The sequence below is a fragment of the Vigna umbellata genome, chromosome 4 (assembly GCF_029865625.1).
Source record: "Vigna umbellata cultivar VRB3 chromosome 4, Vumbellata_1.0, whole genome shotgun sequence".
Classification (NCBI taxonomy): Eukaryota; Viridiplantae; Streptophyta; class Magnoliopsida; order Fabales; family Fabaceae; genus Vigna; species Vigna umbellata.
Window position 1 is genome coordinate 58,168,747 of NC_142168.1, and position 16,356 is coordinate 58,185,102.

General features: G+C 34.2%; 1 protein-coding gene, 1 long non-coding RNA gene and 1 pseudogene across 2 annotated transcripts; 2 read left to right on the forward strand and 1 right to left on the reverse strand.

The window, feature by feature from the left end:
• Positions 1–595: 595 nt before the first annotated feature.
• LOC148200672 (uncharacterized) lies at positions 596–2,677 on the forward strand (annotated as a pseudogene).
• Positions 2,678–4,156: 1,479 nt separating this feature from the next.
• LOC148200673 (uncharacterized) lies at positions 4,157–4,523 on the forward strand. Its single transcript, XR_015785828.1, has 3 exons — positions 4,157–4,200; positions 4,291–4,401; positions 4,477–4,523. It is a non-coding gene; the product is annotated as an uncharacterized LOC148200673 (long non-coding RNA).
• Positions 4,524–5,397: 874 nt separating this feature from the next.
• Positions 5,398–8,255, reverse strand: LOC124831204 (phytoene synthase 2, chloroplastic-like). The gene is made up of 5 exons (XM_047305154.2): positions 7,698–8,255; positions 7,524–7,574; positions 7,236–7,408; positions 6,269–6,504; positions 5,398–6,131 (listed from the first exon to the last, which is right to left on the reverse strand). Exons 1-5 carry the CDS (start codon positions 8,047–8,049, stop codon positions 5,756–5,758), a joined length of 1,188 nt encoding a protein of 395 aa, XP_047161110.2. The 5' UTR covers positions 8,050–8,255; the 3' UTR covers positions 5,398–5,755.
• Positions 8,256–16,356: the final 8,101 nt, after the last annotated feature.

A 16,356-nucleotide genomic window follows, 5' to 3' on the forward strand; every position in this document is an offset into this window, starting at 1 on the left:
TCAACTCCCCATGTCAGCCCCTTAAACGTCCGTCCTGGAGGGGGCGGACGTGTATAATATTATAGACGTCTGCCCCCTCCCAGGACGGACGTTTAAGGTGCTGAACAACTGAACGTTTCAACTCCCCATGTTCAGTTGAAACGTTCAGTTGAAACGTTCAGTTGTTCAGCACCTTAAATGTCCGTCCTGGAAGGGGGCGGACGTCTATAATATTATACACGTCCGCCCCCTCCCAGCACGGACGTTTAAGGGGCTGATAGGGTGGTTGGAGCATTAATTCTCCAACCACCTGTCAGCACCCTAAACGTCTGTTTGGAAGGGGCGGACGTCTATAATATTATAGACGTCCGCCACCTTCCAGGACGGACGTTTAAGGGGCTGAAGACATTTAATGGTCCAACCACCCTATCAAGACCCTAAACGTCCGTTTGGGGAGGAGGGCGGACGTCTATAATATTATAGACGTCCGCTCCCTCCCAGGACGGACGTTTTAGGGCAGACATGGGAGTTGAAGCATTGATTTTGTTCAGCCCCTTAAACGTCCACCCCGCTCCATGGACGTCTATAATATTATAGACGTTCGTCGCCCCGCACAATGGATAGATCATGGATAGACATGCCTCGAAATACAAATCAATATATGAGAGGATTGAATACCTTCTTGGACTTTGCATTCACTAATAGTGGTGTTAGGGGAAAGATAGTATGTCCATGTTAGAAATGCAATTTTAAGAAATGGCAAAGTCGTGAAGAAGTATATGAGCACTTAATTATTAAACATTTTCCAAAAGGTTATACAGTGTGGCTTCTACATGGGGAGAGAAGAGTAAATGACGAAGCTCCTCAAGTAATGGCCAAAGCTCCTCAAGTAATGGTCGAAGCTCCTCAAGTAATGGTCGAAGAAGATGGTGGAAGAGTTGAAATTAATGATAATATGTGTGAAATGATTAATGATAATATGGGTGCAGAGTCAAGCAATACTAGAAGTCATGATAGGACAAATTTTTTTGAATTAATACAAGATGGACAACAAAGCTTATATGAAGGATGTGATAAATATTCAAAACTTTCTTTCTTGGTGAAGTTGTATCACATCAAATGTCTATGCAGAATAAGTGACAAAGCTATGTGCATGATACTGGAATTGCTAGCAGATGCATTTGAACATGCTAAAATTCCAAATTCATTCTATGAAGCCAAAAAAGTGATTAACAAGCTTGGTCTTCATTACACCAAAATTGATGCTTGCCCGAATGATTGTATGTTGTATGTTGGAGAAGACAAAGATAAAGATTCTTGTAAGAAATGTAAGACATCATGATGGAAGCCAAAAAAGAGAAATACAATTGGTGACGATGTTGTTGTTAATAAGCGAAAGAAGATTCCTGCAAAGGTGTTAAGGTATTTTCCTTTGAAGCCTCGATTATAGAGAATGTTTTTGTCATCTAAAATAGTTGAGCATATGAGATGGCATGCATCAGAAAGTACGGATGAAGGCATGTTAAGACATCCAAGAGATTCTGAAGCATGGAAGAAATTTGACTTGATGCACCCTCAATTTGCCTTAGACCCTCGAAACGTGAGACTCGGTTTAGCTACTGATGGGTTCAATCCATATGGGAACTTGAGCACCAATCACAGTATTTGGCCAGTTGTTCTCATACCATACAACCTTCCTCCTTGGATGTGTATGAAACAAAGTTCATTCATTTTGTCCATGATCATTCCTGGAAAGCGAGCATCGGGCAATGATATTGATGTTTACTTACAACCATTAATAGAAGAGTTGAAGGAGTTGTGGAACACTGGAATTAAGACTTTTGATTCATATGGAAAGGAAGTATTTGATATGCGTGCAGCCATATTGTGGACTATTAGTGACTTTACAGGACTTGGAACCTTATCTGGATGGAACACACATACAGGATTGGCATGTCCGAGATGTAATTTTGAAACTACTCCTAAGAAGCTTGTCAAAGGTGGGAAATTTTGTTTTATAAGTCATCGTCGGTGGTTAGATGGAAGACATAAGTTCAGATTGGCTCATAGCAGGTTTGATGGAACTATTGAAAATAGAAGCCAACCAATGGCAATCTCAGGACAGGATATCCTACAACAACTTGGGAATGTTCACGTTGAATTTGGGAAAGAACCTATAGTTGAAGAAAGGTCAAAAAGACAACGCAGAGTTGATCATCCTAAGGTAGATACTCTACAATGGCGAAAGAAGAGTATATTTTTTTACCTTCCTTATTGGGTAGATAACTTATTGCACCACAATCTAGATGTTATGCACATTGAAAAAAATGTTTGTGACAATATATTGTTTACATTGTTGAATGATAGTACAAATAATAAATGCAAAGACAATCTAAAGGCAAGAAAGGACTTACAACTTTGGGGTATTAGACCAGATCTGTGGCCTGATGAGAATGGTAGATATCTTCCTGGTATATATACATTGTCAAATGTAAATAAGGATATATTTCTAAAAACTTTGAAGAATATAACTGTACCTGATGGTTACTCAAGTAACATCAGTAGATGTGTTGATGTCAAACAACGTAAGATTGGAGGACTAAAAAGTCATGACTCGCATGTGTTGATGGAGCAAACCTATAATTTATTAGTATTTTCTATAATTGTTGTATTTCGGCAATATTGTTTCATAAGGTGACTTTGTGATGAACACACCTCTTGCAAAAATTGGTGTTATTTCAGTCGTTGTTCATTTTAGTGATTACTATTTTAGTACTTCTAATCTGTTTGCTTTTTATGCTTGCTGTGTGGTGTACTTTGATGGCTGGATTTCGTTCCTTTTACATCACTCTCCTATATTGTAAAATCAAAGCCATTCATTGTAAGAAACCATTATAGTTTAGACAATTAAGCATTAGACAGGTAAGCATTAGACAGTTAAGCATTAGATGTTGAGCAATAAAATCAAATGACAGAAAGCAGTAATGGGTTACTGGTAAAACAAAGCTTAAATATAACAATATTAAAAAAACATTGATGATAAAAATAATAATGTAAACAATATAAAAAATATTAATATCCATATATTACAGATTTATTTAAGATGGAGCGAATAGGTAGGTGTAGAAAAAGGTAGGAAATGAAAGATTAAGGCGAGTGGATAAGCAAAGTGGAAGAGACATGGATGGTAGAAAAGTTTTGGAGAGTAGGTGGGAAAAGTAGAGGGAGAATTTAGAAGGGAGATTGTGTTGAAGAAGGGCTTCCTTTCCAATCATAAATATCATCACCTCTTTTCATTATCATACCCACAAATCATCTCGGTAAACCTTATCAATATACATACTTATGCTAACAATATCACATATTAACAATTGGCCCAATTAAGTCTATAGAAATATTCTAAATGCACAGGCCTTTCATATTCAATTGTCATAAATATACTCCATTTACTCTCGGACTGATCCATATGTTGAAGCAGTAGTTCTCCAAAGTTTTTTTCTTTTAACCTTTTTAATATAATGAAGGGGCAAAAGTAAAATATCTTACATAATAATATAAAATTTGATTAAAAAAATTATATATGATTATGTCCAGCCTATATATATTTCCCTGCAACTTAAATTATTTGGATACTTACAACTCCACATAACTCCAAGTAAATGAGTCGTTGCAGGGTGATGACAGGAAATAGGATTAAAGGAAAAGGTAAGAGATAAACAAAAATATTATAGGGTTAATGAACGGTGTTTGTCTCAATAGTTTGTCTCTTTATACAAACATTGTATTGTTGCCAACTCAATAGTTTGTCTCTTTATACAAATGCAATGTTTTTAATGTTGGCATCATTGATTACGTTGTATGTAGGAAAAAATTCAAACATATGAATCTACAACATCGTCTCAATCAAAAGAAATATCAAGTTTAGATTCATTGGCTCATGTTTTAGGAAGCTAAGAGCATTATGGACGTGTTCGCGGTCTAGGTTTGGGTCCTTGCCCATCTAAAGTCTTTGGAATCCATGCTCGTTCTCATATTGGATCATCTTCATCTACTCCTTCTAATATTGAATTACAATCTCAGGTTAATGAATATTTAAATATTTATTTGGTTTGTTCCTTTTTAAAATTAACATGTTAGGTATCATATTTCTCACTTTTTAAATAAATTTTTCTGTTATAGGTATCTTCATTGACTTCTTCTAATGTTAAATTAGAATCTCAGGTTAATGAATACTTACTTGGTTTGTTCCTTTTAAGATTAACATGTTAGGTATCATATTTCTAACTTTTTAAATAAATTTTTCTGTTATAGGTATCTTCATTGACATCACAAGTCAATGAAATGAAGGCAATCATGACACTTTTGTTGCAAAATCATCAAGGTCCATTGCCTTCACAATTTGCAGTATTTCAAAGATCATCGGTAATAATTGTTAAATTTATTTGTATGATTTTTTTATTAAATATATTATCGACTAACTATTATGTTATATTGTAGGTATCTGATCAAGGGAGTGGGCCAAACAATGGATGTAATGAAGACAAAGATTAGATATTGTTATTGAATACTTTTATGAGTCATACTTTTAGTATTGAACATATGTAATGAACCTCTTTCTTTTTAATTTTTATGTATGAACAATTAGTTGTATGAATGATATTAGGTTGTAGTTTATTTTATACAATATTATTAAATTTTAGTTCATATTAATTTATTCTTTGTTTTGTCAATAGAACCATTTTTATTATAATCTAATTTTATTACAATTAAAAAAATGAACTATACAAATTCCCGGCGGTTTTAAAACCCCGGTAAACTAAACCATCAAAAGTAGGGGCGGTTTTAAAACCCCGGTAAACTAAACCATCAAAAGTAGGGGCGGTTTTGAGATAACCCCAGCTAGTTCCGGCGGTTTTTGAGTAGCCCCGCTATTCCCGGCGGTTTTCATAAAGCCCCAACTAATTTCGGCGGTTTCTACAAAACCCCTGGAAATTCCGGCGGTTTCTGGGAACCCCCGCTAATACTGACGGTTTTTTCAAAACTGCCGGTACTTGCTTGGCGACGGACGTTTTCCCACCGATTTTTCCAACCGCGGAAAATATGATTTGCAGGGGTTAAAACCGCCGGTAATATTTAAAAAAACCCCGATAAAATTACAGATTTTTATAGTGTATCTATAACATTTTATCCTTTCAAAATCATAAAATCATATAATGTATCTTATGTAATCATGTCTAATGCTAAGGCCTTTACATAAAAAATAAGAAAATATTATATATATATTATATATATATATATATATGTGTGTGTGTGTGTAACAATATTGAAACTAACTCCATCAAGTTAATATATTAGTACACAATCATTAGCTTCTATCAAGTCTCAAATGTCAATTTTAATAAACTTAACACACAGTAATAAAATATAAAAAGTCTAAAATTTAATTATATATACATATATGGTAATCATAATAACGGCACTAATCAGTATAAAATATTTTAAATCACTCCCACTTTTTTTTTTTTTTTTTTTTTCAAAGATCACAATTTTGAATGCAAGAAAAATTTAGAAGAGGATAGGTTTTTAAATAACCTTTCTCTGATCTCTGTATCTTTTCCACTATACCTATCTTTCAATATTGAAAGGATTTCTCGTCAATATTTTTTACATGGAAGTATACAATTAACACTTGAAATGTTATACACTTTACTAGCTTTGAGATTTGCAGTGAACAGAATTTACAAGCTGAAACACTTTGATGCTCATTGGAGCAACTTTACTTAGATGTAACCATTTTGGTTATGTTTTTTGAGGGACCTATAAGTGCTCTTCCATAAGCAGCAGGCAGTGATAAGAGCTTCTTAAGTTTTCCTACATAAGCTCTTTTGGTGAAGTTATTGTAGTCATTAGCCTCAATAGAATCCAAGATTTGCCTATACAACAACAAAGATGCCCACACTGGCCATCTGCTTGCAGAACTGAGCTCTGAAACTCCCTTTTCTGCCTCATCAAAAAACATCCTAGCTCTTTGTATTTGTCCCTTCATGAAACTTCTCCACTTGTCTGTAACTTTCCCTATCAAAATGTCATCATCTGATAGCCCAGCTTGTGCTAGTTCATCTTGTGGAAGATATACTCTTCCTCTTCTTGCACTATAATCATCAACAGAAACAAATAATTATTGTTTTTCACTGTTTATGCAGGTTCTTGCAATTGAGGCCTTTATGTATATGAATAGCAGTGATAATAGATTGGAATCCAAGATATTGTTGTGCTGAAAGGTTCTTACTCTTCTCCAACGTCTCTGAGAATGTTGGTAAGTTGGTTAGCAATGCCAAGTGCCAATGCAGCATTGTAGATGCTCTCTGTTGAAGCCTTTGATTCCGGTGCAATCCCCATTACTGGAACACTCATAAGGCCCACTGTCCCTGCTACATAGTAGCAGTAAAGGTAGAGTTCATCAAAGTTATTGTATCTTGACTTTCTCAGGTCCAACCTCATCCCTTCAATCATGTCCTTAAATGGCTACACAAAACAGACAAATCGCATTGTAAATTGGAAAGGTTTCAGCCTAAGAAGCCCAGATATGGACACCGACACCGACACAGAATACGGTTAAATGAAAACATATAGGACTCGAACACGGCTATATATATATACATTAAAATATACCGATTATAAAATTCAAAACTAATCTTGTGGAACACAGGCTCCTTATTCATTAGTTTTAATAAGTCAGAACAATTCAGTACCTGAATTGCATTCACTTTTTCTTGAGCGGCCTGCATTTTAAGAGAATTGGCATGCTTGGTAACTCTTATGTCAGGAAAAGTAATTGTTTCATTGTTTTAAGCTTTCTTGCAAAGTTGTACATTTTCCTCACTTATTCTGTCCTTGAGAACTATCATTTTCCTTGTTCTTGAATTTGGGTTTGGTTAACTCTACCTTAAAAGGTTGACCGCCACAACTCCTTCACATTCAAATAAGACATCTTTTAGAAAAATTGCATGTCAAGGTAGATTTTTGAAAATTTAAGAGTGACTTTGATACCATCTTAAATTTAAACATGAAAAACTAGCTCCTGAGGTAAGGATTGTCAAAGCATATTATGGTCTATGTATAGTCGGTGTGAGATGTAAACACCCATTTGACTAGTTTGAGTTCTGATGTAAACAATGATTTATTTTCCCTAGAAACTATGAAAGGTAAAATGTTCAATTTCAGAGTCCAGTTTTGGGGCTTGTGCAGTGGTCTACCTGTATATCAACTGGGTACTTTGAGACTGTATCTGAGAGAGCAGCATCATACATATCATAAGGGCGCCCTTCAAAAACATCATATAATCTTTTCTCCCACCTGTCCAAGGCCTTTGGTGTGATGTGAGAAGCATTAGGGCCATCCACTAGTTCATCTGTTCTTCTACACCACACTTCAATGCACAAAGTGTAGTCAATTTCAATTTTAATTTCAATAAAGAAATAATGGACCACACGCCTTATTGGATAAGCTTCTGTAGCATGCCAATGAGGATAAATCACACATACCATATATGGCCCAGATGGCTTTTCTGCGCTCTTGAGTCATCAATTGTGTGCCTGAGACATACCATATATGTAACTGATATAGGGATGAAATTTTAACAATGAACAGCAACTACTCATTAGTACAAGAGACAATGATTATATATAGAAATGTGTGTGTGTGTATAGAGAGAGTACCGAGATGAAATGTCTTGGCATATTCAGCACAGACTTCACCACACCTATCATAAGCAACACTCAACAGATCCCCTTGGGTGAAATCACCTTCAATTGGTTTGTTCAAATTCAAAGATCTCTTAGTACCCTTATTCTGTTCCTTGACTAGTGCTGCTTGCTTCAACACCACTTCATAGACCCTCTCTTCTGAAGATCTTGAAGGGTCTGCCACTGCAGGTGAAAAGCTTGCAAAAGTGATCTCATTGCACAGTCCAAACCTCCTCTGGCTCCTCCCACCTCTCCCTGCAACACCAACAATAGAGATGGGGTTCTCCTTGGGTCCACAACTCACCCAAAGAAGAACACCAGACATCTCAGCTACTATGCAATTTCCTCTACTCCTTGTGCTGCTCCTTTGAATGCCTCGAACTGATGAAAGAGAGGCAAAAAAACACTAGAAAATTTTAGTTGTAAGTAACTTTGCGGATCTACTTGGGAGGGAAAAATGGTTGGTTTTGTGAGGCTGTCACAAGTTTTAGGACCAACCCATTATTGTGAGTATGAAGATAGGGAGAGAAATGTGATTGGAAGGCTAAATGTAAAGGCAATCTCTTGTTTTGTAACCTTAGCTGACACATGTACAATGTATGGACGGTGGTACAGTAATCTTGAACTTCCACAACTTGTTTGTCTTTAACGTAAGACTATTCTTTCTCACTCAGATTCCCCCACACACTGTCTACCCTTTTTAACGGTTGTGAATTTGTGGTCCAGTGTTTTGTTTTTCTTTGTAGTTAAAAATGTGGTTGAGAATGACTTATTTAGCATTAACTTCACCATCACAAACATGGTTAGCAAGAACTGGTTTTCGTGTCATCCCGATTATATAGAAAAACATATATAAGAAAGACATCATCATGCATGATATAGGAAAGCAGTCAAGAATAATTAGGATTACAATCATCCTCAAAATAGCTTCAAAATTTAAATTTTAACAAAAGAGATCTAAACTGTAAACTTAAAGAGGAAAAGTATTTCAAAATATCATCTAATGACTAAGAAACCCCTAGGAAGCCTAAACTGCAGCATTGCCGTATTCTTCCAAAGTTGTCTCCAAAGAAACCTCCTCGCCATTTGCTCCCATCCAAGTGGATGATCATCGCAAAAGGAATCATACACAAACAACACAAACAAGCAAGGGTGAGCTAGGTATAAAAAGCATGTTATACAGTCACACACACAACATGCATAGTTCACTCAAAACATGGTAAATGACACTACAAGACTTGTTGCATTATAAACCGACTCGTCCGGACTAGAATGATTGTCGAGCTATGGCGGGTATGCACTTGTGGTGGCCTCTACTGCTTTTCAAAGTCATTGCCAATGGGTTCCACCCTACCACACTCACGAGGTTAGTCCGTTCCGCGCCCTGGAGTATACTGGAAGCCTCCAAGACTAGGACCTCCTGCTACTACTCACCACATGATTCAATCCTCTCTACTTGAGAACAATTGATCATTGTAGTTTCAGGAAAACCCCCAAGACTGAACTACCATGCAATCATTCTACATACTACTAGGGCACCACCATGTATCCTCTCCTTGAGGATCATGGAATTACGTCGATGAACCATACTTGTTACACTTACATCAATCACAACTTTGTTTCATACATACTTCCAAACTATAATTCACACACAATACAACATACCCTCAATCATGTTGCAAAATCAAGCCACCCAAATCAGTTATATAGACATACATACACCCTGACAGTCAAACAACAACGAACAACCCAAACAGATGAGGAAAAATGTGAAACTCACTGAACCAGGTCGCACAGCGCACTAGGGTGCAAGGCAAGACAATAAAAATTCGCATAGTGCACCATCCTTGGTGCGCTCAGTGAATTTTCCTGACGAGGGGAAGCTTTTCAGCTAAAATTCGCATAGCGCACCACCCTTGGTGCACTGAGCGAATTTTCCTGACGGGGGGCGGGGAGGGGGGGGGGGAACTTTTCAGCTAAAATTCGCATAGCGCATCACCCTTGGTGCGCTGAGCGAATTTTCCTGACGGGGGAGCCTTTCAGCTAAAATTCGCATAGCGCGCCTTGTGCGCTATGCGACTCTACATAATCTGCAGAACGAAATTCTGAAAATTTCAAGCACTCAACACCCAAGAACTCGTTCTAGACCTCTTCCTTAACTTCTAATGATCCTAGATCGTAGTATAAGCCTAATTAAACTTGTCTATTTGATTATAAACATTATTAACATGATTTTAAAGTGATCAATATCCAACTTTTAGCTTACAACTCCGATTTCATTAACCCAAGAACCCAATTTCAATTATACCAGTTTGAACATGACCCTAACCAGTTCTAATTGAATCATCCAAGCTAACCAAACTGCCCAATTGCACTCAAGACCACCTATGCTCAAATTTACTACCTCAGTTCCTCTCAAAAGACCTAAAACAGTACTTTAGTAACTGTTTACACATCTAACAAGGCTAACGCATGATTTCCACCTCAACCACTCCTTGCTAACCCAATTGGTCATCGGAGGAGAATCCAATGTTTGAACGCATCAGACTCACTGTCGACGCCAGCACATATGACTAGTCACAACTGATTGGATCAGACTAGAGCTACTCTATGATCAGGGATGTGCCAACTCAGGTTTTTAAGATTCCTCTATCCTACCAACAAAGTACTCTCAACAAGTCACAATTGATTTATCTAAGTCACCCAAACTTTCCTATGGTGTTCTAGACTACAATTGCCTAATTTCAATACCTCACTTCCCCTTACAGTAACCTAAAACAGTACCTGTGTACCTACTTACTATCCATATTAACAATATTACAAAATTCTTACTCCAAACCTCTCTAACAAAATCAAGTACCGCCAACAAACTCATCCAAGTCAAATAATAATCAGCACACCATGGTTACATAAATTTCACATTATCAACAAATGCAACTCAACATGCTCACCACCAAAATATAGTATAACAATAAGACAATTCACAATTTATCAAACATGCACATCATACAGCTCCTAAAAAAAATATAACTAGCTCCCCTTACCTGGGTTTCTCTAAGCACAACTAATTGAAATTGCCCTAAAGTACCCTTCATAGCACGAGAACTCAACCTGACCCTACAAACCACCAAAGTGGTGACAGCAACAGCTCTTAGAGCTTGATTTGACAGAAAATATATGAAGATGAAACCCCACTAGCAACATGCAACAAGTAACGTTGCATGCCCTAGGCTCCAGAAACAGCGAAGGAAAGGGGAAAATCACTTACCGGTCCAAACGAAAATATGATCGGGTTAAAAGGAAGCCTTGGGTGTGGTGAACGTCTGAGCACCTTCAAATCCAAGATTGAATGGTTCAGTGAATGGAAATTTTTAGAGAGAAGACAGAGATAATTTAGGGCAAAAGAGTTTTAGAGAAAGAGAGCTCAAACAACTGAATCAGACTTCTGAGAAGTTTTTCCTAAGACTAAGTTGTCCTTGGTTTGATGGCCTGACTGTCTCACATAAGACCCAATGGCTCCTTTATATTTTTACAGGCCCTCACATTTAGCACCTAACCTAGTGTATTTCTGTTTTCGAGATTCATAAATAGATAAATTCTTCAATCTTTCTATAGTTATAAGTTATACTTAAACATGTAATTTAATATTCTCTATATTATAAGTTATACCTCTCATATTGTTTATCTTAATTATTTTTATAGGGTTAAATAAGTTTTTAGTCCCTAAACTATTGGCCGTTTCTGGTTTTCGTCCCTCTTTCAAAGTAAGGTACAATTTGGTCCTCATTCTTTTCGAAAACGTTCGTTTTAGTCCTCGAAAACTAACACCGTTTAAAAATTTGGTCCTTATTTAGCAACAAAATGAGGACTAAAACCAAAATTCCGAGGACTAAAACGAACGTTTCGAAAAGAATGAGGACCAAATTGTACCTTACTTTGAAAGAGGGACGAAAACCAGAAACGGCCAATAGTTTAGGGACTAAAAACATATTTAACCCATTTTTATATGACCTGAGATTCTAATTTACACTTAAACATTATCATTATTTCTGTTAAAAAAGTGGACTCTACATTAATTGTATGTTTTTCTTTTAGCAAAAGTCACGAGTATAATCCAATATATGAATAATCTTGAATAAGATATACCCTTTAAATTATCAAAAAAATAAATAAAAAACATAAGTTGTACTATCTATTATTCTACAAATTCAAATTTGTAAAAATAAATAAGGCATACAAGTTTTATGTATTGTAACAACTTTTATAATAGAAACTAGGTTTAATAGGTTCGAAGGTCCCTATATTTGGGGGGTTCGTTTCAATTGGGTCCTCCAATTTTGAAAGTGATCAATTAGGTCCCTAATTTGGTAAATGTGATTCAATAATAGGATCTCCGTTAAATTGATCACTTTCAAAATCATGTTTTTCGAGGATAATTGATATCTGCAAACCTTACCAAATCATGTTTTTCGAGGATAACAATTATCCTCAGCTTGCCACTTCATAACAAAGTTAACAGAGTTAACTCAATTTAACGGAGATCCTATTATTGAATCACATTTACCAAATTAGGGACCTAATTGATCACTTTCAAAATTGGAGGACCCAATTGAAACAAACCCCCAAATATAGGGACCTCCGAACCTATTAAACCTAGAAACTAAAAGAAAAAAAATTGTACTTCAGATAATGAATTTTGTGTAAAGAAAAATATAAAGCGGTAATTGTACATTTCTTTAAAATAAAGTTGCTTATTTATTTACGACTTATATTAAAATAAGTATTTTTTAAAATTTAACAATTTTGTAATTTCCCAGAAAAACAAAACACACTAAAGAGATGAAAAAAACAACAACGTGAAAACATGATTTATACAGTTATTTAAACATTGAATCTAATGTCCGAGTATGTGTGTACACAATAGAAAACATACGGATCATACATAGATTTCACAACCTTAAATTATTAATATCTACGTAGTACTTTGGATTAAAACATTGAAACGTAATCAATGTAGAGTTATATACTTTGATTTGTGTAATTTTCATGTCCAGTCACTGAAGTAACTTGTCAAATAATTAATCTCTGTCTAATACTTTGGATTAAAAAAATTAAAACGTAAATGTGAAGTTGTAAACTTTGGTTTGTGTATTTATCATGTCCACTCATCAAACTAAATTGTCGTAACTATGAAAGGATATATATATATATATATTGTACTTGAATTTTCCATGAACAATTCCGGCGGGCTTTAAGTATTTTTAATTTACTTTTCACATCAATCAAGGATTAGGGTCTTCTTCAATAAACAATTTAATTAAGTAGTAATTTGCCTGATGTTTACATGATGAGAATTATAGTTTGTATGAGTTTAATCCAAATATGTTTAAGTTGACAAACATTAGCATAACGATTATTAGTGTATAAAAAGTCATAAATCACTCTCGTATTGAATAGTTTTGATTTTCATTTTTAATACTTTGTATTATAGGAAAATGCACCATTGTGGTTTCTAATTATCCAAATAGATAATTTCTTTTAGAAGTAAGTGGTATTTAGAATACAACTTTCCAATGAAAAAGTCATACTTTCAACAATATTTCAGTTTTTTTTTTAAACAGGAAGCATTGTTAGTTCATACAACTTTGTTTTTTATTTCTTATTTTGTTTCTGTGTAGATTATGAAGAAGTCGTTTTAATTCACATGTCTTTTGTTTTTCCATTAACTTACCTGAAATTGTATTTATAAACCCCTATTTAGAATACATTGAATGTTTATTTAATTAATTATAAGAAGTTATCAATTGTATTTTTTAAAATTAAAGATTAGCTATCAATTACTTAAAATAGAAATAATAATTAATATTTATATCCCAAGTATTATTTTTCTTTTAGGTTGAAACTCCTGTCACGGTTTTATTTATAACACAAATATTTATGAAACTCAGAGATATAAATTTTTATTTATTTATCAAAAATCTATGTTTCACAAATAAAAAGATGCTTCCATATATCATTAAATCAATATATGAGATATAAAGCAATTAAAAAATGACTCCATAACCACGAATCTAGAGTTGTCAAAACGGATAACCCGACCCGACCCATCACGGGTTGGCCATTTAGTGAGTCAACCCAACCCGACTCATTTATTAGCGAACTGAAAAAAATTTGAACCCGACCCAACCCACCACGGGTTGGTGGGTTAAACGGGTGGGCTCATTGGCTCACTTAACTTTTTTGCACCCTCTTCTTCTAAGATTCTTATAACATGTTACTTTGATTGATCAAATTGAAAAATAATTGGACCAATTGATATAAAAGAAAATGAAACAAAAGAACTCTATTGTTATATATTCTAAGCTATCAAGCATAAAATTTTGCCAATTTAGTTTAATGAGACGTACACAACCGTTTGACTAAGAAACTACATATATATAGTAAAGGGGAACTTTTGGATAAACAACAGCACAACACAACATGAAAAACTCTACTGCGAAGTAAAGGTTGTGCGTTTTGAATAATTAATTTAAGGGTTAAATATGTTTTTAGTTCCTAAACTATTGGTCGTTTCTGGTTTTCGTCCCTCTTTCAAAATAAGGTACAATTTGGTCCTCATTCTTTTCAAAATTTTGGTTTTAGTCCTCGAAAACTAACACCGTTAAAAATGTGGTAGTTTTCGAGGTTAGTTTTTGAGGACTAAAACCAAAGTTTTGAGGACTAAAACTAGAGTTTCGAAAAGAATGAGGACCAAATTGTACCTTATTTTGAAAGAGGGACGAAAACCAAAAACGGCCAATAGTTTAGGGACTAAAAACATATTTAACCCTTAATTTAATTAATTTGATTTCGATAAAAAAAAATAGGATTTGAATAATTAATTTGATTTCAATAAAAAAAATAGGTGGGTTGGTGAGCCAACCCGGCTCACCACGGGTTCAACCCGAATGAGCCGGTTGTTAGCGAGCTTGCGAGCCGGATCAAATTGTCTCGCATCAAATTTTCACATTTTTTCCACCCAACCCGGCTCAAACCCGTGGTGAGCCAGATGGGTCACGAGTTTCAACCCATTTTGACGGCAACTACACGAACCTAACCCTATTTTTTTATATGATTTGACAATCATTTAGGAAGTAAATGGTTTTTTGTAATAATATACAAGAAGCTTCAATCTGCAAGTGTTGAACGATTTTGTTATATTACTTAAAGAAAATGATGGAGATTTTGCATTGATGAGTATTTTCTTAGATCTATGAGGATTGTTCTGAAAATAAAAGTGGAGTAGCATCAAGCATGTGCATATGATTAGATTTTATATTTTTCTTCGCTACTCTGCATAATAACTGAAACTTATAACCATATATAAGCAATAACTGAAACTTATAACCATATATATATATATTATATAATATATATATATAGATATATAATATAAATATATATATATATATATTATATATATATATATATATATATATTATATTATAATATATTATTATATATATATATATATATATATATATATATATATATATATATATATATATATATATATATTATATATAATATATATATTAATTATTATATATATTATATTATGGGTTTGCAATTGGTACTTTTAGCAATGTGTATAGGGTTTTAGTAGACAAAAATACCTTTATATCATGGATTCTAGTTTTAAGGTTAAAAGTATTTTAATAATTTTCATTTTAAAACTAAAAGAAAAGAAACCCCTCAAACCCTTACTTGCCTCTTTCATTCATCTCAACCCTTTCTGTTTCATCTCTCTCTCACTCCCAACCTTTTCTTTGTCATCCCTATTGTGCCCTAATTGAAAAAAATCAGAAACATTTGCCTAACTCTAATCCACCTTCCTCACCTATCCAATTTGTTTCTCTCTCATCTCACATACTCTCCCTCACCCACACACAACAACCTAGTTGTTGGTGCTTTGTTCGTTCATTTGTTTTCCACTCTAATAACAAATATTGATGATGTTGATGTTGATTTTTAGTTGGAGGACTGTGTTATATATTTTTCCTTATTATTATTATTATTATTAAATTTCATTTTTAAATTAAGTCACGGGTTAAATAAAACCTTCCAATCACAGATTTCCATGCATCATTTACACACATTTCATTATATTTTTATCACAGTTAAATTGTGTTTATTTATTAATGTGTATACATGACTCTTTTTTTAATGATAAATATTAAAATTAAAAAAAACACTGATATAAGTTATGCATAGTTAAACACACATAGCAAAATCTTTTTATTAGAACAGCAAAATGGTTGCCACTGGTGCCACTCCAATGAATTATTCTGATCGGTGTATGAAGGGTGCATTTTCTGACTACGATAACTGCGTTGAACGACGTTCGTTTTCTTTTTTTAATTTACTGTGAGTATGTTTTACATGAAATTGAAATAAGTAATTTCTGCATACAAATTAATAATAATAAATAACATATTAAATACAAAAAATAATCCTATAACACTCTTTTTCTGTAACACTATGCTAGAATCGAGGTACTTCAAAGACAGTTTTATGTATTTGTTTTTTTTTTTAACATTAGACTTGTTTACATGAACTTCTCTATGGAGAAGAAAATAAGAAAAAGAAAATA

Bases quoted from the DNA above. Each gene is read 5' to 3' on its own strand.
- LOC124831204 (XM_047305154.2), bottom strand. From the start codon at position 8,049: ATGTCTGGTGTTCTTCTTTGGGTGAGTTGTGGACCCAAGGAGAACCCC. The intron at 7,409-7,523 runs GTATGTGTGATT...TGTGCATTGAAG, and splicing joins AGCCATCTGGGCCATATATG to TGTGGTGTAGAAGAACAGAT. The intron at 6,132-6,268 runs GTAAGAACCTTT...TGATGATTATAG, and splicing joins CTCAGAGACGTTGGAGAAGA to TGCAAGAAGAGGAAGAGTAT.